Below are 19,855 nucleotides of genomic sequence, written 5' to 3' on the forward strand. Positions count from 1 at the left end.
TGTAATGGGATAAGGAGCCTTTGTATCTCTGTGTCAGGTGGTTTATGTGGACTCTGACTTGTATCCGGTGGGTGCTGTCAACCCTGACATATGGGGCTCAGCTTGAGAGGACAGGTGGCTGGTAGATGGCTCTGTGCCACTCGCTGGCTTATGCTGACTCCTGGTTTTGGTGTTTGCTTCCTTCTGGCAGAGCTCAGTGGAGGGATGTCAGGTCCTGGAGCCCTTGAGGCCATGCAGACTAAAACAGTTTCAGAGTTGGAGGGCCCGAGCTTGCCTGGGAACTGTACCTGGCACGTTCTTTAAGTTCTTGGGGAAGAGAAACTGAGGAAGGTTGCAGGGCAGCAGCAGGACGAAGGGCCGTGCACTGTGCACCCTTTCCTCTGGCCTGTGTGTTTCTGCTCTGTGGAGGATGGAGAATGCCCAGAGCTGTGAAAGGTCTGTGCACGGACAGGTGCTCTCAGTTCCCACAGTCAGAGGCTTGGTGAATCCTGGGAAAGGCAGTGTGTGCAAAATGGAGGAGTCTTTGAGGAGCTCTGCACTGCTGTCCCTTGCCTCCATTTGGCAGAGCCTGGCTCAGTTGGGTTTGGTGTCCAGTGCATGGGCACGTGGGCAGTTACTGGCTTGGGGTGGTAGTAGGAGATCAGTGCCTGCTGAGGAGACAGGGCAGGGTTGTACCCCTGAGCCTCCGGGTGAGCGAGAGTGTAAGTTCTAGGCCAGGCTGTGGCTGTTCCCTAGGCAGTGCTGCTGCAGGGCTGGGTGTCTAGTGTGGACTGGCTCAGTGGACCACGTGGGTCTGGGAGCCTTGCTGGGAACCCCTCTCTTCGTCTCGGAGCAGACAAAGGTTAGCGCTGTGTGCATGGAGTGTGCTCTTCCTGCATGCAGTTGTTCTGCACATCAAGTGTCCAGCACTGGCCTGACAGTGGGAAAATCCTTCACTGACAGTTTGTGGTTTTGTTTTCTCCTCAGTCCTTGTGACAGATAAGTGGCACGGCTGAAAGTCCTGGGACAGAGTGATTGCTTTTCTAAGTGTGAGAACCCTGTGGTTACTCACAGTGCACTGTCTTTCACCTCCCTCCATTTACTCCTAATTGTACCCTCCCACCCCGGGGTGCTGGGGATGGAACCCCAGGGCTCTGCACAAGCCAGCTCAGTGCTCTCTCACAGAGCCTCAGCCCCTCCTACTTTCAAGTCTAGTAAAGCAGGTTTCTCTTTGATTATCCCTTAGTCACCATCTTTCTGTTCTCCCTTGAAAACAAACCCAGAGAACCCCAGGCCATTTCTGGATGGATGGGGACGCCCTCTCTTCTTGACAGCTCTTGGTCCTGCATCTTTTTGTCTCTTAGTGTCCTCTGTGTCCTGGGAACCAGCAGAGGACAGGTTCCCACTGAGGAAGTAAAACAGAACCCAAGTGTTTGCGTGTGAAGTCTGTACTGAGAATGCGTTACAGGAGCTTCACCCAGAACATGTATTTCTGCCCAAGTTTGTGTTAGTGTGCATTGGAGTCCCCTCTGGTAGTTAGTTAGGGACGCTAGCTGCTGCTCCTTCCGTGCTGTGGCACTGGCTCCTGCCTGCTCTCCTAGGGAACAGCAGGCTTACTGTCCTGGAGAGGCTTCCAGGTAAGGGAGGCTTCAGTGAGTGAGAGGCCTTACTGACACTCTGAGGCCTTGGAAACACGCTTCTCTCCAGCCGTGGTTTACAGAACTGCGCCTGCCTGGCTATCTGTCCATTGTGTGAAGTTAGGGGCATGAGCGTTGAAGACTTTAGGGAGGGCTGTGGGCCTTTAGGATTGCTCACTGTCTGGCTAGAAAATGGATGCTTTCATTTTCCCACCTCAGGAGAGGTTAGAGCCTCCTGACCTGTTCTCCCTGCAGTTTCGTGGGTTGGAAACTTGAGCAGCAGCCTGGGAGACCCCACAGTAAACACCTTGGGCCTCTGCCTGTCTAGTGCTGACACTCTGTATTTTGTTTTATCTCTGCCAGTCTTTACACATGTCTGTAAATTTTATTTTGCTAAGCATTTAAACTACGTTACAGCCCTGTGATGTTGCTCAGTATGTCTGTGTATGTTGAAACTCAGGTGCTTGCTGTCATTGTTTCCCCGAGACATGCAGCATCACAGTCTGTTACTGCATGGCTAGTCCATGTTCAGATGTGCACTGTGTTCCCAAAGAGACATGCAGCTCTCCTTTGAAGGATTGAGTAGAGGCCACACATCGTTTATTCTGTCACGCTTCTTCCGTTTCCTTTCACAAAGACCTGGTCCCTCGCTTCTGTGACTTGGACTCCTTATTTTTCGCTTATACTTTGCCGTTTTACACATAGATATAGTGTACTTCGCTTGTGTCCCCCATTAGCCCCTCTGTCTCCTTTCCCTCCTTCTGAGCCCCTTCTGCCCAGGCAGCCCCTGATCTTCCATGTCTTTGCCCTGTACCCACTGTGTTTAACCAGGGCTGCCTTGTGTAAGTAAAGGTGAGGGGTTACGTGGGAAGGGGTGACTTACAGTGACCAAGCCATGGCGTGAGTCGAGTGACAGTGGCCAAACCACTAAGTACTGTAACTCACGCTCCCCTAGCAAATGTTGCTGCCTATGCGCCCTCCAGGTAGGGCTGAGCCCTTAGGCAACTCTCTTCCCATCCATGATGGGATGTCGATGGGCTCAGTCTTGTGCACATAGCTGCTGGCTGTGAAATTATGGGTGTGGGCAGCCATGTCCTGTTCAGAAGACATCGTGTTGTAGCACTCCTTCCAGCCTCTGCTTACAGACTTACATTCTTACATTCTTTCCTCCTGCTTTCTGCAGAGTCCCCGAGCCTTGGAGGGACAGTCTAGGTGTTCTGTGCAGGGCTGAGCACCCAGTCATCATTTGGTCTTAGCACTTTGACCAGATATGATTCTGTATTACTGGTCACCTAATGTAAGTGAGGCCGAGTGGCACAGTGCTGTGGATGCAGACAGATGTTTAGAAGGCAGTTTGATGTCACGCCCATGAAGCAAGACAACACCAGGAGTTTACTTGTCTTCCCCATCCCCTCCCTTTAGCTATGGCCATCCCAGCCACAAGCTTTTGACCGGGTTTACAGTACCCTGAGGAAAAGGCCTAAGACCCACGTAGAAAACAGTAAGTTATTACTGGCCTGGCTGGTGGATACTCTAGCTTGCAGGTCTATCCCTGAGTAAGTGTTGACAACTTTTCTCTGTCGGCAGCACGCTGGGTACCATCTTTTGTGAACTCCCTCCAGGAGGAAGAAAGCTGCTGGCACAGTTCAGCTTGTTGCCTATGTATTTGTTTTATTTTTATTGACAGAGTCATACTATATAGCCTATGCTGCCCTGCAGCTTGAGATGCTCCTGCCTTAGTCCCTCCCCCGCCCCTACTTTCCTGCAGGTGTTCAGATAACAGGTGTGTGTCACTGTGTCTGCTGACACCTGTACTTGGTGTGGTTTGAGTCTGGTTGCTCAGTTTTGACAAGAAGTCTATGTGAAGGTGTTCCTAGTCTCCCATGCCCTCCATCCCTGGAGATGCTGAGTTGTCACTTGCAGTTTCTCTTATGCGGCAGCCTTTCCCTTGGTGCTGAGCAAGTCATCTTGTTAATACTCTCACGTGTGTGCCTGCCCTGCCACCACATCTTGCAGGTCATGTGTCTGATGCCACTGCCCATCCTTGCTTGAATCACTTGTCATTTGGTGCTCAGATGCTTGGGTGTGACTCTGCCCTTGAGGTATTAAGTTCTGGTCAGTAATGGACACTGGGAGGTAGAGCTGGTGACATCTAGGCTAGAAGGTTGTGTGAAAGAGGAGAAAGTACTACTGCCCTGTTTCCAGAACCAATTACTTGTGCACAAACTCATTCACCTCTGACCTCTGTGTTGCCTTTTTTATTTAATGCTTTAAAAAAAAAAATCAGAGGAAAATCTGTATGACCTAGACTGAAGTTCTGAGCTGAATATTCTACACATCGACTTTGTGTGTAAAAGGAGAAATGTTAATTGACAAGAAGGAGCGTGTATAGGGCACACATCTCTTCTGCATGTGAGAAGGAGCCTGTGTATAGGGCACACATCTCTTCTGCATGTGAGAAGGAGTGTGTGTAGGGCACACATCTCTTCTGCATGTGAGAAGGTGTGTGGGAACTCTGAAGCAGAAATACAACCACCCAACCATGAAGCGCACCAGCTGCCAAGTGCTACCATGGCTGCTCTGTGCTCCTCAGGATCAGGGCTGCTGTGGAACCCGTGTGGAGATGTCGGGAGGCTGAGGGGCAAACCTGTTGACCATGCGCCTATGTCTCCTGTGTGCCTAGTGGTTGTTGACCATGTGCCAGTGTCTTGTGTGTGCCCAGTGGTTGTTGACCACGCGCCTATGTCTCCTGTGTGCCCAGTGATTGTTGACCACGCGCCTATGTCTCGTGTGTGCCCAGTGGTTGTTGACCATGTGCCTGTGTCTCGTGTGTGCCCAGTGGTTGTTGACCACGCGCCTGTGTCTTGTGTGTGCCCAGTGGTTGTTGACCATGTGCCTGTGTCTTGTGTGTGCCCAGTGGTGTTGACCACACACCTGTGTCTTGTGTGTGCCCAGTGGTTGTTGACTACGTGCCTGTGTTTTGTGTGTGCCCAGTGGTTGTTGACCACATACCTGTGTTTTGTGTGTGCCCAGTGGTTGTTGACCACATACCTGTGTCTTGTGTGTACCCAGTGGTTGTTAACCACGCGCCTGTGTCTCTTGTGTGCCCAGTGGTTGTTGACCATGCGCCTGTGTCTCTTGTGTGCCCAGTGGTTGTTGACCACGCGCCTGTGTCTCGTGTGTGCCCAGAGGTAGAGTCGCCATTTTCGTGCCATTTAGAGTTTCTTTGTTGGAACAAGTTACCTGCTCCAGAAGGGAGTGATGGCTGTGCAGTCAGGCAATTGGCTTGTGGGGTTCAACTTTGTGTCTGAATGAGAACCCCACCTTCTGCCCCATAGGTTCTTACACATGACTGTTCGATCTGTAGTTGATGGAACAATTTCTGAAGGATTAGGAGGTGTGATCTTGTTGGAGTAGTTGTTGTCACTGGCAGTAGGCTTTGAGGTTTCAGAAGCCCGTGCAGTTCCCAGTTGGCTTTCACTCTGAGCCTCTTGCTGTGCATTAGATGTGAGTGCTCAGATGCTGCTTCAGGCCATGTCTGCTGCTGCTGCCACGTTCCCACCATGGTCACTATGGGCCATGTCTGCTGCTTCCACGTTCCCACCATGGTCATCACGGGCCATGTCTGCTGCTGCCATGTTCCCACCATAGTCACCACGGGCCATGCCTGCCTGCTGCTGGCATGTTCCCACCATGGTCATCACGGGCTGTGTCTGCTGCTGCCATGTTCCCATCATGGTCATCACTCACGGGCCATGTCTGCTGCTGCTGCCACGTTCCCACCATGGCCATCACGGGCCATATCCGCTGCTGCTGCCACGTGCCCATCATGGTCATCACGGGCCATGTCTGCTGCTGCTGCCACGTTCCCACTATGATCATTGCGGTCCATGTCTGCCTGCTGCTGCCACGTTCCCACTATGATCATCACAGGCCATGTCTGCTGCTGCTGCCACGTTCCCACTATGATCATTACGGGCTCATCCTACAAGCAAGTCTCCAACTAAATGCTTTTTAAAAATAAGTTGCCTTGGTCATGATGTGTCTTCAAAACAATAAAACTTACCTAAGGCAAACTGTATGGTGTGGTTGTGCCTTGTAATTGTTCTTTGTGGTGGGGCCAGTCTGTTCAGTCCTGAGTGCTACATTACAGGTGTGCACCACCAATGCTTTGCTGTAGTTTTTAGTAAATGAGTTGTAGATGATTTGAATACTCCACACGACAGCTTTGGAAGGAAATTTACCCAAGGCGGTTAGGATCTGTTGGTTTTCAGTGTTGCACTGTCACTTTGCTGTGGTGTGTAACAGTGTGTGCAAGGGTTGTTGCACAGAGGAGAAGCTGAGGCAAGGTGCACCCTGGCAGCTTAAGGGTGAGGAATGTTTAACCTGCCGGGTTTGCTCACTGTTGTCTAAGAGTTAAAGCTATATGACAGTTTCGTGACATGCGCTCCTGTGTGTGCATGCGACTCAGGCCAGATGAAGGTATTAGAAGGACCAGGGCAAGGCAGCTTTGGACTGGAGATCTGTAGGAAGGGTTTGGATTTATCTGAATTTCTCTGTGAATAGACCTGGGATCTTCCCTTTCTCCCATTCAGCATTTAACAGCATCTTAACTGGGAACTGCCCTTGAGCAGGAGGGGCCCTAGGAAGCAGTGTGGGAGGCTCACTGACCTGAGTGCTGTGTGGACCTTGTGCTCTGAGACACTGAACACAGACTGGGTCGCGTGGCGCTCTGTGGGGTTGTACAGGCAGCAGTGGTCAGCTCGTGCCTGTTCCTGAAGGAGCTATGTGAGCTGGACTCCTGAGCCACAGGGTGTCAGGTGAATCATGGAAGGATGAAAACAGCATGGGGCAGCGTGGCCGCCGCAGAGGATGCTGGTGAGGCTTAGGTTTAAGAGCGAGGAAGAAACACAAGTGTGTAGATGAGAGAAAGTGTCTGGTTGGCGTTTCAAAACCCATGGCTAGCTTTTGAAAAGGTATTGGGCATAGCTGTGCGGCACAGCTAGCGCTGTTGGGCTGCTGGTTTTGCATGGCACTCTGCCCATGCCCTGGGTTGTGAATGCTGCTGCCTGTGTGTGTTGGGAAGGTCTCAGTGGTGGAAGCAGCCCTGAAGCCGTGGTTGTTGGAAGGAGCTTGGCATTGCTAAAAGGAGAAAGGACCAGAGGGACAGCTGTGCGAGTGGAGTGTCTGCAGCCTGCTTTCTAGAGCGGCATCTGGAGTATTAGCCCCCAGTGCCTACCCTGTGAGTGGAGCCAAGACCTTCAGTAGAGTTAACAGAATCGTGTTAAAAGTTAGGCGTGATGTTTGTCTCTTGCCTTGGTGAGCTTACTCCTAAAGATGTTAAGAAGAAAAGGAAGGGTCTGTTTGTAACCATTAAGCCACCCAGTGACCTTAGCAACAGTAAGAACAGGACTCCAGGGTGGGATTTAGTGCTAGTGGGATTGCAGTAGGCAAGTAAGGAAAGATCAGCCTGGGGTCCGATACTAAACATTGTATGTATGTATGGTGCGTGCATGTATGCATACCACAGCAGCATGGAGTGGTCAGAGGACTGTCTTCTGCCTTGCTTTTGAGGCACAGTCTCTCCTTCTTTCTGCTGCTGTTCTTGCTTGTACTCCAGCCTAGCTGGCCTGCAGCTTCTGGCCTATGCTTCTGTCTCTACCTCTCACCTTGTAGAGTAGTGTGGGCTTATAGGGGGCGAGTCCATGGTCATCATGGGAGGAAGCAGACAGGCATGGTGCTGGAGCAGTAGCCGAGAGCTTTACGTCCTGATACCCAGGCAGCAGGCAGAGAGAGACACAAGGCCCGGCATGGGCTTTTGAAACATCAAAGCTCAGCCCAATGATGCTTTTTTTCAACAAGGCCACACCTCCTGATCCTTCCCAAACGGTTCTACTAATTGGTGCACAAGCATTGGAACATTCAGCCACTACACATAAGTATCTTTTCTCACTGAACCATTCCCCTGAACCCCAGAACGTTTTGAGGGCGATTCATCTTCAAGGGAAGCTGGGTTTATCACCAGGACTTTTCCATGAGAAGTGGAGTGAGGAGTCTCAGTGGAGGAAGGCTGCTTGCTGGTGGTCTGTTGTACTCATGCCCTTGTTCTTGTGGGCAGGCTGACAAGTGTGATGAGACCAAATGTGTTCAACAGCAAGGCATTGTCACACGGTACTTAGCGAGTGCTGCCACAGAAGTGCTGTCACTGACATAAGCGTTATTCTTCTGAAGCGAGCACTTGCTTTTCTTCTACTTGCCGTCCCCCTGCAGCCCATCATTTCACAGCTTACAGGCTTCCTGTGGACTTTGCATGCAGTCTGGCAAAAGCGACACTTGCACTTCTTTCTCGCTGTGGTGTCCAGTTGTCAGGAGGCCTACGATCTGCACCTGCAGCCCCCTTTCTCACCACAGCCCCTTAGCTTAGTGTACTTGTGTCTCCCCCTCTCCCCACAGGCCTTTTGCATCCCAGTCTTCACTGTTTGTATGGTTTTGCAGCCATACTAGACAACTCATTTTGTGGTCTGTGGGTTGGTGGTTTTGTTTCCTCCTCCTCCTCCTTCCTCCTTCTTCCTCATCCTTCCTCCTTCTTCCTCCTCCTCTTTCCTTCCCTCCTCCTCCTCCTCCTCCTCCTTCTTTTCTTGTTCAGTTCTGAGGATTGAACCTGGGGCCTCTTCACACATTGATAGGCAAGCACTCTCCCACTGAGTTACATCCTCAATCTTGCTTTATTATCATTTTATTTACTTTTTCAGATAGAGTTTCATTCTACAATAGAGCCTGAGCTAGCTTTGAACTTGTGACCCTTCTGTGTCAGCTTTCTGAGTAGCTAGGATTGTGGTTGTGTGGCACTACGCCAGGCCAGAAACCTGTATTTCTTGACTTAAGGATGAGGACATTGGTCCTGGGGAGGTGGCTGTCCCCAGCTCCCTGGTTGGTTTCACTGGAGATATAGGGCTACGTTGTCCCCTTTGGTGTTCACTGGGACAAGTGGTTCCTGCCCAGCTGGGCTGCCCTTTCCTGTTACTTTGGGAGAGCCGGCTTTACTTGGGGCTTGTTCTTATTTGGACCTTTGGTGCTTCTGGCTTCTTGGCTGCTTTAGCACCTGTTTGGACTAAAGCATAACTACCAGTGCAGCTAGGGTGGTTCCAGGTCAGGCCCTCACCAGTCGGCGTTGTCTGGAGCCTTCTGAGCCTTTTGCTGCCTGAGGCTTCTTAACTGTTTTCAAGGTGCATCTTCTCCTGCGTTCTGCTTCTCACAGGTGTGCTTTGGTCAGACTTCATTTTTCATGTGGAACTGGAGACCCCCTGCCCCACTGAGCCACATCCTCAGCGGCATGTGAGTGGCAGAGGAGCTGGTGGGAGCATCTGGAGGGCTCTCTAGGAGCCAGGCCTCAGCCAGAGCTGCTCACCCCTACTACTTCCTGTTGCCTCCAGTGCTCCTGAGCTCTGGGAGCTGTGCCTCAGACTGGGATCACATCCCTCATCCTCCCAGCAGCTGTCCCATGAGCACAGGGACATCTCAAGTTGATCTGCTCTTAGGACCCAGTGTAGCCCCCACTTCTCCTTAGAGGGGCCAGGGAGCTGTTCAGCTTCTGTCCAAAGCAAAGGGCTTGTGGGTCCAGCTTCCTGTGTCCCTGGTGTCACGTGGCTTCACAGGCCTGTTCCCAGCTCTCTCAGTGTTCGCAGGGCCCATCTGCTTCCTACAGTGGTCTTCGGAAATCTTATGCCGACTGCTTATAGCCTCTCCCCAGTTAGAGCCTTTCACTTCTCAGGTCAGTGTGTTGTGGGGGGAGGAGAGGGCTGTTTGCAGTGTGTCCTGAAACACTTCTCCAAGTTTTGACACTACTGCAGTGTTCTCACTGCCTTTTAGAGGTGCGAATGCTGCTGGTTCCCTTCGTCCTCCCAGGCAGCTACTCTGCCTCTCCAGGGCCTGCTTGGTTGGTTCAGGTTCTGGTGATGACAGGGAGTGCTTTGCCAAATGGACATAAGGGGCCAAGGGCAGGCGCTGTGGGTGTCTGTGACCTGTGGGACTGTGCCATCTTCTGGTGCCCGCAGCTTCATACTTGCCTCCTCCGGCTGCAGTGTACTGTTAGGAGCAGATTCAAACAGTCTGAGTCAGACCTTCTGCTTACCGACCGCGACTTCCTTTCCCTGCGCGCATTGCTGTAAAGTTTATTTCCGTTCTGCCCTGACTGGGTGCTGCCATAGCTCCAGCTGTGCTTTGTGAAGATGTCTCCTAGACTAGGAAAGGGTGTGCTACCAGCAGTGTGTAGATGAGTGTCATGCTGCTCCCCAGCTGTTCCTATGGTGTTGACTGTTGCTTCTGCATTCAGTAGGCCCTCCTGGAAGTTACCAAAGGAACGGACTCTGTCCTTGTGAATGTGTTCCCTGCCACAGTGTTCGTATGTTGATACAGTGGACCCACAACCGAGTGACATTTGATTCTTATCTTAAAGGAAGCAACTTGTTTCAGGGCACGTTGGGTAAAAGAGCTGTAACTGCTGAAACATGTTAGGAAGCTCTATTTTTATCCCTGGTGAGCTGCAGTAGGTGGAATTAAGTTCAAAGTCTGCAGAAGCCAAGAAGACGAGGAGCCAGGGCTGGATTTTATACTTCTGAGCAGCATGGACCGTTTGCATTAAACTTAAATACCACGATCTGTAAGATTCATTGTCAGTCATTCTTGTTCTGAAATCACAGATTCCATTTGACAACGTGATAAGACAGAGATGTATTTTTAAACTTGCAAGCAACACTACAGAAAAAGCTGCCAAGAGTCATGGTGTGCGTGTGCGTGCGCTGATGTCAAGGTGTTGGGTCAGTTTCCTGCAGCAGTGTCTTCATTCCTATCGAGATGGTGGCATGAGGTGGGGAGAGGAGACAGACACATTTCCCTGGTGCTTTCTGAGTGCAGCCAGCTAGGGACGTCATTTAGGTATGAGTCCCTTTGCCTTGCTTAGGTCAGTATTGCAAGGTGGGTCACATCAGTTTCCCGGCCAGTGATGTTTGGGCTTGTGTGGCCAGGCTGCTGTGATTCTGAGGAGACAGGTGGGCACAGGGTGTGGATGTGGTTGCCAGAACATGGATATGAGCACGTGGGTATCTGGGTGGGCTCTGTTTGTGTGTGGTGCTGCTGCTGCTGCACCTTCTGGGTTCTGAATTACATGCTGTGTCTAGGTTGTTTACTCCTGCGTGGCTCTCCTTCCTGCCTCACTAGCCATTGGCTTGCTTGGCTTGTGTCTTGGTCGTCTTAGGCACTGCTCCCCCCGAAGAAGAAGGAGTGCTCTCCTGCCTGCTGCTGTGCGCTGCACTGATGACTGCTAATAAGCACATGGCACACATGGCTTCCGAGTGAAAGCCACGCCATTGTGAATTTACAGGCCCTGGCTTCCTTTTGCTTGTGTTAGGGCCTTCTTCCTTGCGGTGAGGACACAGGGAATCCGGGCCTCTTCCCACCAGTTCCACAGTGGCCTTCTTCTGTTACTGGGATTCCTAGCCTTGTGAGGCCCTCAGGCTGCCAGATGCCTGCAGCACCTTGATGGCCTAGAGACTGATCCACATTCATGCAGCAAGCACAAGCTGTGGCCCTGCAGGTGTTTGCTGTTGAAGCTGCTGGGTCAGAGAATAGTGTGGGAGTGGCTGGCTGTCAGGTGCTCAGAGGTGCAGCACAGGCCACAGGAGAAGAGTCCACCTGGGTTGTTTGTTCCCTTCTGCCTCACAGTCTGTCACCTACTAAGGACATAGTAGGTGGAATGCTAGAAAGGAATGCTCCCTCACAGCTGCTTTGCATACGTTACTTTCTCTGAGGTTTCTTGCGAAGAAGCTTTAGCTGCCAACAGTATAAAATTACTGTTTGGGATTTGGGGTGGAAGGGACCCTTGTTTGCTAGGGAGTGTGACAGGTGCTTGCTCAGACTCAACCTTTGAGTCGCAGAGCATCCTGAGAGGAGGAGGCGCTGGTTAAAGGTCTGGTGCTTCTGAAAGTCTTGCTTGTGTTTGGAGGTGGAAGGTCTCACCTAGCTAAGCGACACTGTGCACAACCCTGACCCTGTGCCTTACAGCAGAGGCTTCTCTGAGCAGTTCTGCTAGCTGCAGCCAGGTGTCACTCTTGACATCAGCTCCACTTGGGCCTGGCTGACCTCATTTGAAGAACCTGGTCAGAGGCTTTTTGATTAAACTCCTCACAAGGCTCCTGGCACTTAGGCTCCATGTGATGAGCACAGCCTGACAGTCAGGTGGCCAGTGTTATGTGCCTCCAGGATGCAGACTCCTCCAGGGACCTGTTGGGAGGGAAGCTTGGCTTAGAGGAATAAAGGAGGTCTGAAAGTTGTGTCCTGATAGGACAGTTCTGGGATGGCCAGTCCTAGAGCTGTGCTCTGTAGGCTCTGTCTGTCTCCTGTTCCTTTGATCAGACAGTGTTATAGTTTGCTCGTACTTGCTGTATCTGGGGCCACAGGTGACTAGGTATCTCCTTGCTTGCTCACAGGGTCTCCTTGACGGTGCCAACCTGCCAGGCAGACACTGGGCAGTTGAGTATCACATTCTTCTTGTTTCAGGCATCTGTATAAGAGCTAAGTCTGATAGTGCATTTGGCTACTACAAATAACCATAGGACAAGGACTGTGCACAGGCAGAGAGCATTGGAGTCATGGAAGAAGTTAGGGCAGGAGATGGCATACAGGCCAGAGTGCAAAGTCTTTGACAATCAGAATTAGCCCATCTGGGTGTGTGGCCAGTAGTGTCTTGTGGAACCAGGGTCACAGGCTTCTACACCTGAACAGGAGGAACATGGGGCAGGAAGGGGCCAGGAAGACCTTCCTGAAGCAGGTGTGTCCCTCTGGTCTCTGTGGCCACGGCGACTGCAGCCTACTCCTTCCCTATGCTGTGAAAGCCAACTTCCCTGCCAGCCTGTGCTGTTGTATCTTGGTGAAGCCCAGCGTGAGTGCAGGCTGTGCATTCTGTCCTGGCACCACTCGGCTCTGGGGCTCAGTTCCCAGCCACACTGACTGCTTTACTTAGGAGGTGTCTCAGGGGAGGTCCTGGGCCTCGCCTCTGCTTCCTTTAGCATGAACGGTCTCTCAATTAAGGTCGTTTGGTTTTGCTTTCATTGTCTAGATTGCTGTTTGGGGACGTAACAGTCCTGACTGAATGCTCAGGGCTTAGAGCGTGCCTTCTCATCGCCTCATCTCGTTGCTGGCTTTTGTGGGGAAGAAGGTTGAAGTAGGCTCACTGAGTTCTGACGTCACGCTGAAGCCCATTGGCAGGCAGTGCAGCCAGTCAGGTGCTCCGTGGTATCTGGGCAGGAGAGCTATATAGTCCTGGAATAACAGGAAGCATCCCATATTTGACATCCTGTTGTTCTGGGCTTTGTGACTTGCTGCCTTGCCATAATGAAGGTTAGTGGACATTAATTTATGTGTTTTTTGTGGAATATACCATAGCTTGAACTTTTCAGCCTCAGAGTTAGACTTTAGACTGAAGGACAGAACATCAGTGCAACATTTTATACACAAAGGAACCACACGTTTTGCATGAGGAAGCTGAGGCTTAGGCTGGACAACACAAAGACGCAGCTTAACTTCCATGTGGCCTTTAAAGAATCTGAACAGGGAGGTAAGCCTAGACAGAGTTCTTGTTTGGGCTGGCTTTCTGTCAGGCACAGCCGTGAAGGTTCTGAGTGTTCTCCTGGGAGGGTCGGAGGCCGGTGAGGCTTGACACACTTGAGGTTTAGCTTCTCGTGAGCTGTCAGCCATGGCCCCTTCTGAACTGTGAGATACACTCACACTCGTCCTCTCAGCCCAGATCCAGATACGTTGGTTAGGCAGTGGGGAGCATGCAGTTGGCTTCTCTGGGCTTTACCTGTAGGGTGGACTGCGCACATCCACACTAGTTGAGAAGTTTCTTTGTGATGAACATATTAGGGGATTTCTGGGAGCTCAGCTAGGCTCAGGCAGGGTTCCTTCAGGAAGTAAGATGAGTAAGACTCACAGGAAGGAGGTGGGGTGTGGGAAGGCAGGAAGTGGGCGGAGGAGGGGGTTCCTGGCACTGTCTGGGAAAGGCTGCAGAAGGGGTGGGGGCGGGGCACAGAGGTACAATGGCCAGCCCCCCCCCCCCCCATATGCTTATCCCATTGCAGAGGGGCAAGATGGTTCCATTTTGCTTCAAGGAAAGAAGCTATGTTAAAAGGTATACGTTTTTGACATCTAAGGTTTTTTTCTATAATTTGCAACAATGACATTTTTTAGGATAACAGTACTGTGTAATTTGGTTTATCAAAATTGTTTGTGTGAAAGATGACTTAGTGATCAAAAGTTCTTTTGCGGATGTTTGGAAAGAGCTGTGTGTTTTTAGCGCATCTGCAAGAAGGTGCGTGTGCACCCTCCACACAGCAGCCAGGCGCGCGTGCGCCTCCACACAGCAGCCAGGCGCGTGTGCGCCTCCACACAGCAGCCAGGTCAGGCTCTGTGCCTTCTCGCTCCTAGGTTGGCGGGAGGTACATCCACATAACACACACACACGCACACGCACACGCACACACACATCCACATCTCACACACACACACACACACACACACACGCACGCACGCACGCACGCACGCACACACACACGCACACACACATACACGCGCACACACACACACGCACACACACACACACACATTGTGATTTCAGCTGCCTTAACCCAGGCTAGCTCATGGGCCTTCTCTCCTGGCTCTACCGTGCAGTGTGACTGACTCAGTCCTGGAGCAGAGTAGGCTTGCCTATAGTCCAGGTTCTTCAGCGCTCGGCCCTGAGGCCCCTGCCCTGTCTCCCACCTGACCTCGCTCGTCTTCTGTGTATCCTGTGTCTGCACTTGCCTTGGTCTTTGGAGTGGAGTGCGTTTAATATACTTTCCTTCTTGGCTAGAAGAGAGCATCTTTGGCATTTTTTGTCCTGTGGGCTCTCACAGTGTACGGAGCGAGGATCACAGCCACTGTGAGCTTCCTGGGAACCTTTCCTGGCCACCTTTGCCTGCTGACCTCTGCCTGCTGACCCTGCTTCTCCTGACCTGGGTGGGAAGGGAGCAGAGTTGCATTTGGCCTTCTTCCAAGGGCTTGATGCCCCATGAGGAAATGCCTCACGGATTGCACTGGACTCCTTTCCTGGGGGCCTCTCAGGCTGCGCCGCCTTGTGGGTATTGCTGACCACGTGTAGTCGGTCACACCGCTGGGAGAGTCACCATCATTCTCTGCCAGCACGAAACTTGGTTCTGATTCTCTTGTTCCATTTTTTTCTTTCAGACTTTTGATGCAAATGATTTGTATCAGGGGCAGAACTTTAACAAGGTCCTCAGCTCCTTGGTGACGCTTAATAAAGTGACAGCAGGTAAGACTCTAAAGCGCCACACCTCAGAGTGAGAATGTAAAGGCTCATCCTTTGTGTTCTGTCAGCAAGGTAAGATGAGCATTACTGCAGCGAGAGGAGGCTTCTCTGCATTGCACATGCACTCTTCCTGTTGCTGCCGGTGCTCTGTGGTTCTGGGGTTAAGTGCTGGGATAGCACTTCCTGGTGCTGGGAGCCTTCCACTTAGCGTCTCTGAGCCACTCCCCAGCACAGCAGTGGGGGCTGTTGCTTCAGAACCCTAGGGTGCGCTACCACAGGGGAGTGGCTTTGTCTTCACTGGTCCAGGCTTAAGGTTTAGAGGATATGGCACATGCGCACACCTCGCCACTCACAATGTTGGTTTCCAAGCTTCTTGTTTAGTATGGCCTTGAGCCGCATAAGGCTGTGCTCTGGTGGCATGCACTGTGTGGTCCAGCTCTCCCAAGTAGGTGTGCGCACGCGCATGCACATACGTGCGCGTGCTTGTGTGTGTGTGTGTGTGTGTGTGTGTGTGTAAGTGTAAGAGAGATGCTGCATCTGACACAATCCCAGTGCTGTCTTCACAAAGTGCTGTCTTACCATTATGTGACACATGGTTCTTCGTGTGCTGCTTTGCTGATGAGTGGCATGTGGTCCCAGGGACGGGCAGTGTGCTGTGTGCTAATAGTGGCATGTGGTCCCAGGGACGGGCAGTGTGCTGTGTGCTGGAGACTAGGTGCCTGGCAGTGCCCTGCCCAGCAGTTACATTGTTTTTCCAGATGAAGGGAACATTTTACAAACAGCTATAAAATAGTTTGCAGACTGTTGAGAATTAGCTCGAGGAGAACCAATAAGTCAGTCGTCCCTAGAGCATCCCTGGAGAGGTGGTTGGGAAACAAATGCGTCACTTACAGGGCAAAGAATCTGCTCTTTGTTGCCGGGTAAACGGCCTGCTTTGTTGTGGGCTCTTGGTGTGGCCTCCATGCTGGCCCAGTTTGAGAGCCAGTGTGTGTTGAGGGTTCACAGTATCAAGCGTCTTCAGCACTTTTTCTTTCTGTGTTCATGACCTTTTCAGACATTGGATTGGGAAGTGATTCTGTGTGTGCTCGGCCCTCTTCACATCGGATAAAGTCTTTTGATTCCCTGGGATCCCAGTCTTCACACAGCAGGACTTCAAAATTGCTCCAGAGCCAGTACCGAAGCCTGGTAAGTAAGGCGTTTTATTGTTTGATTCAGAGGCGTTTGGGCACGAGAGTCTGCGGAAGTGCCGGGGAGGATGCTTGAGTCATGCAGAGGGAGTGAGGGACATCATGGGCTGGCCTCCCTGGGCAGCTCCCGCTGTGCACCGAGCATTTGCTTCTCACTGGATTCCTCTCCAGACTCTGAGCCAAGTGCTTTTGGAAGCTTGTTTGTCTGGGTTTGTGTTGAAGGCTGCAGCTGCTCATGTAGAGGTGAATCCTTCGACACCCACACCTCAGGTGACTGCTCACCGTGCACACGAGTATGAGAACAAACAGCGTATGTGTGCGTAACCTACACAGGGAGCGGGTGGTGCAGGAGCCTGCTGCCAGGAGTCAGGCGCAGGGCGGGTGCTGGGGTGTGGAGCAGGTACTGTGCCGAGGGTGCACATTATTCAAACTCTCAGGACGTGTTCATCTGTTTCCTCTCACCTCTTTCTGTTTTTAACGTTTCTGTAAAACTTAGTTTTGGTGATGAAACAGCTCAGTGCCGTGAGCTCCTTGAGACCATTAGCAAGCTCTGCAATCCCCATTTGGAATAGAGCACGTGGAAAAGCACGGTCCTGTTAAGTCTTTGGAAGGGCTTCTCATTTGACTCACTACAAGAACGCTTCTGGCTTCACCAAGACTCTTGGGGGATCAGGACTGCCATCCCGCCAGCTCAAAAAGAGGGTGTAGTGGGGGCACCTGTTAGCGAGTGCTGCCCCCCCCCCCCCCCCCGTCAGGCCATTCAGAGGGCCTGAGGATGGAACAGACCCCCCCCCCCCCCCGCCCCAAACCTGTGAATAAACAAAGGCTGGAGTGAGGCAGTAAGTAAGGACAGAACACCAGGGGAGGCGGGCAGTGGGTGCCAGAGTCACAGTGCCCCTGCCTGGTGCTCCTGCTGCAGGGATTGTTTTCTGAAACATCTCAGAAAAAGAAAACCAAAACTGCAGTGATAAAAGTGACAGCAGCTATTTACTCAAAATCCAAGTATGGATTTCTGACTTATTCCTCGTGTGTGTGTGTGTGTGTGTGTGTGTGTGTGTGTGTGTGTGTGTGTGTGTGTGTGTGTCTGTCTCTCTCAAGAACGGGTTTCTCTGTGTAGCCTTGGCTGTCCTGGACTCGATTTGTAGACCCCGGTGGCCTTGAACACACAGAGATTCGCCTGCCTCTGCCTCTGAGAGTGCTGGGATTAAAGGTGTCCTCTTTTTTAAAAGCTGCTTTGCTGCTCTGTGAGGCACTTCTCAGCAGGGGATGCGTGGGCGCCATGGGCTTTATTAGGGTTTTCCTCATGGGTGAGGTGTACTGTCCCTGTCTTCTGGACTCTACTGATGCTTCTAGAGTGTCTGGGTCTGAGTTCCTCCACTGACAGTTAGTACATGGTTGTTGTTCTCATGTGGCTCAGGGTTGGGGTCAGTGTTGCTGTAAGCACTGCTCCTGGCATCCCTTGTTTCTGGCAGGAGCAGCTAGACTGTAATGGCATTCCCTCCTTTCCCAGACTCCTCTGCTCTCCTGACACTGCTTTGGTTCCAGTCTCCTTTCACGAGCTCTAGTGTAGGGAGTGATGCCACATGTTTTCCTACACAGTGCCCATGGCAGATGGCCGCACTGCTGCGTGTATTTCATCCTGCTGGACCAGTTTCTAAAGCACCCGGTCCATCTGAGAGTGAAGTGCACTTTGCCCTGTACTAGCTTTCCTTTCCTTTCATCCATTGATCATCATTCAGTGATCACCCTTTCTTGTTTTTTCAGGAATTTTCTGACTAGAATGAGCTGTGATACACAGTGAGGGATGTCTTTTGTTGTGCCTTTGACACAGTAGTGAGGGGTCAGCTCTGCAGAGCCCTGTGCCAGTCTCCTCCCTGTGGGTAGGTGGAAGAGGAGAAAACACCAATGTGCTCAGAGGGGCTGCCTGCTGCTGTCAAGTGGGTGCCGACCAGGACTCCTGGCTAGTCTTCATAGGTGCCAGTGGTATGGACAGAGCAGCAGGGATGGCCTGTGGCCATGGGGCGTTGTGTCAGCCTTGGCTCTCCACAAGATGCAGGTGCAATGCGACCACAATACGGTGGATGCGTGTATGGTGTCTGATGCAGATTGACGGTTTCTGTGGTATGAGGAGAGGCTTGTCTGGGGTTGGTTTTTGGTTCCTTGTTGGTGGCTTTATACTTGTCAGCCTCTCCAGAGCCTCACCTCCAGACCTGAGCACTGTGCCATCCAGCACTGAGGGGTTGGTTTCCTGGTACTGTGGCTGGAGTAAAAGCTGCTCAGTGTCTCAGGGTAGGTGCAAGTACAGTGGGCACTGACAGGCGTGTGGCTTGGTGTAAGTTTGTAGACCTTTCTTGGAGACCTGTTTAGAAATATCTATTAAAGTTAAGATGTGTTACACATGCTCTGGGACCAGAATTTAACATAAAAACTTACTTAAATTTGCAGTCAAAAGTGGATATATGGATATTTTTAATGGAGCCTTTTGCAAGATAAGAGAAACACTGCTTGTAGCACATAGACAAACATTGGGAGTAATAAAAATTAATGCTCAAGTGTACAGTGGGAAACATGTCCATAGTATACAGAGATAGGCACACGGATTGCATCCAAATGTGTATGTGTGTGCTTGTATGTGTGCACGCCTAGAGGGGTGGTAGTGCCTTCCTTGGCTGTGATCCAACACTGATCAAGGTGCACAGGGAGATGAGCTTTAAGTTTCTGTATTTTAGCCCCTTTCCTGCTGTTTTTTAATTTATTTTTTGGTTTTTTGAGACAGGGTTTCTCTGTAGCCTTGGTTGTTCTGAACTTGCTTTGAAGACCAGGCTGGCCTCAAACTCACAGAGATGTGCCTGCCTCTGCTTCTGCTTCGTGCTGGGATTAAAGGCGTACGCCTAGTACTTTCCTGCTGTTGGAATGTTTGGAGGTTATATCTTTATGACAGTGAGGTGTAACTTTTATAGGAAAGTCAAGCATGCTTCATGGAGATCTATCTCACCTTTCCCCACCTGTCTTGTAGGACATGACGGATAACGGCAACAGCCGACTGGTAGTGCGAGCCAAGTTTAACTTCCAGCAGACCAATGAAGATGAACTCTCCTTCACCAAGGGTGACGTCATCCACGTCACACGAGTGGAAGAAGGAGGCTGGTGGGAGGGCACACACAACGGCAGGACCGGCTGGTTCCCCAGCAACTACGTGCGTGAGATCAAGCCAAGTGGTGAGTGGCTAATCCTGACCGTGAGAGGAGGAGCCAAAGGGTGCAAGCATTCTATGGTCCTGAGTGTTCTCCATTAAGTGCAGAAGACGGTCCTGGTTTGATGGCATCTCAGTTCAGTGGAGTGAACTTCCTCCTTTCCTGTGCTGTGGGATGCTGGCTAAAGGGTCCTACAATTATACACTGCCTCTGCATTACCTCACAACACATTCTTAGGTCTTTACTTGTCTCTTGCTTTCCGAGACAGTCTGTGGACATGTTGCCCAGGCAGTCTTGGACCCTCCTGCCTCAGCCTTCGGAGTAGCCAGGTTACAGGTTTGTGCCCGGCAGCCCCCTTCACCTATTGCTGCGGTCCTGTTTTACACTAAGTGTATGGTTTTATGGTTTGTGTCAGACTGTATTCTTTTACTACTATGGATTTTTTTCACCAGTTAGTCACAGACAAGTAACTTCTGCCATGCCTTCCAGGAGTGTGTT

At 51.4% G+C, this 19,855-nt stretch overlaps 1 protein-coding gene across 6 annotated transcripts in view; it reads left to right on the forward strand.

Annotated features, from left to right (window-relative positions):
- The window catches only part of Arhgef7 (Rho guanine nucleotide exchange factor 7), a 101,665-nt gene that overhangs the window by 36,013 nt on the left and 45,797 nt on the right, over window positions 1-19,855 (forward strand). For 5 of the 6 annotated variants that reach the window (XM_051169937.1, XM_051169932.1, XM_051169935.1 and 2 more), the window contains 3 exons: window positions 14,895-14,979; window positions 16,031-16,161; window positions 19,180-19,381. In XM_051169937.1, coding sequence (XP_051025894.1) covers window positions 14,895-14,979; window positions 16,031-16,161; window positions 19,180-19,381 — 418 coding nt within the window. Of the gene's footprint in view, window positions 1-12,772; window positions 13,011-14,894; window positions 14,980-16,030; window positions 16,162-19,179; window positions 19,382-19,855 lie in introns of those variants that run through there. The other variant, XM_051169936.1, reaches the window with a different exon arrangement.

The sequence above is a fragment of the Acomys russatus genome, chromosome 27 (assembly GCF_903995435.1).
Source record: "Acomys russatus chromosome 27, mAcoRus1.1, whole genome shotgun sequence".
NCBI lineage: Eukaryota > Metazoa > Chordata > Mammalia > Rodentia > Muridae > Acomys > Acomys russatus.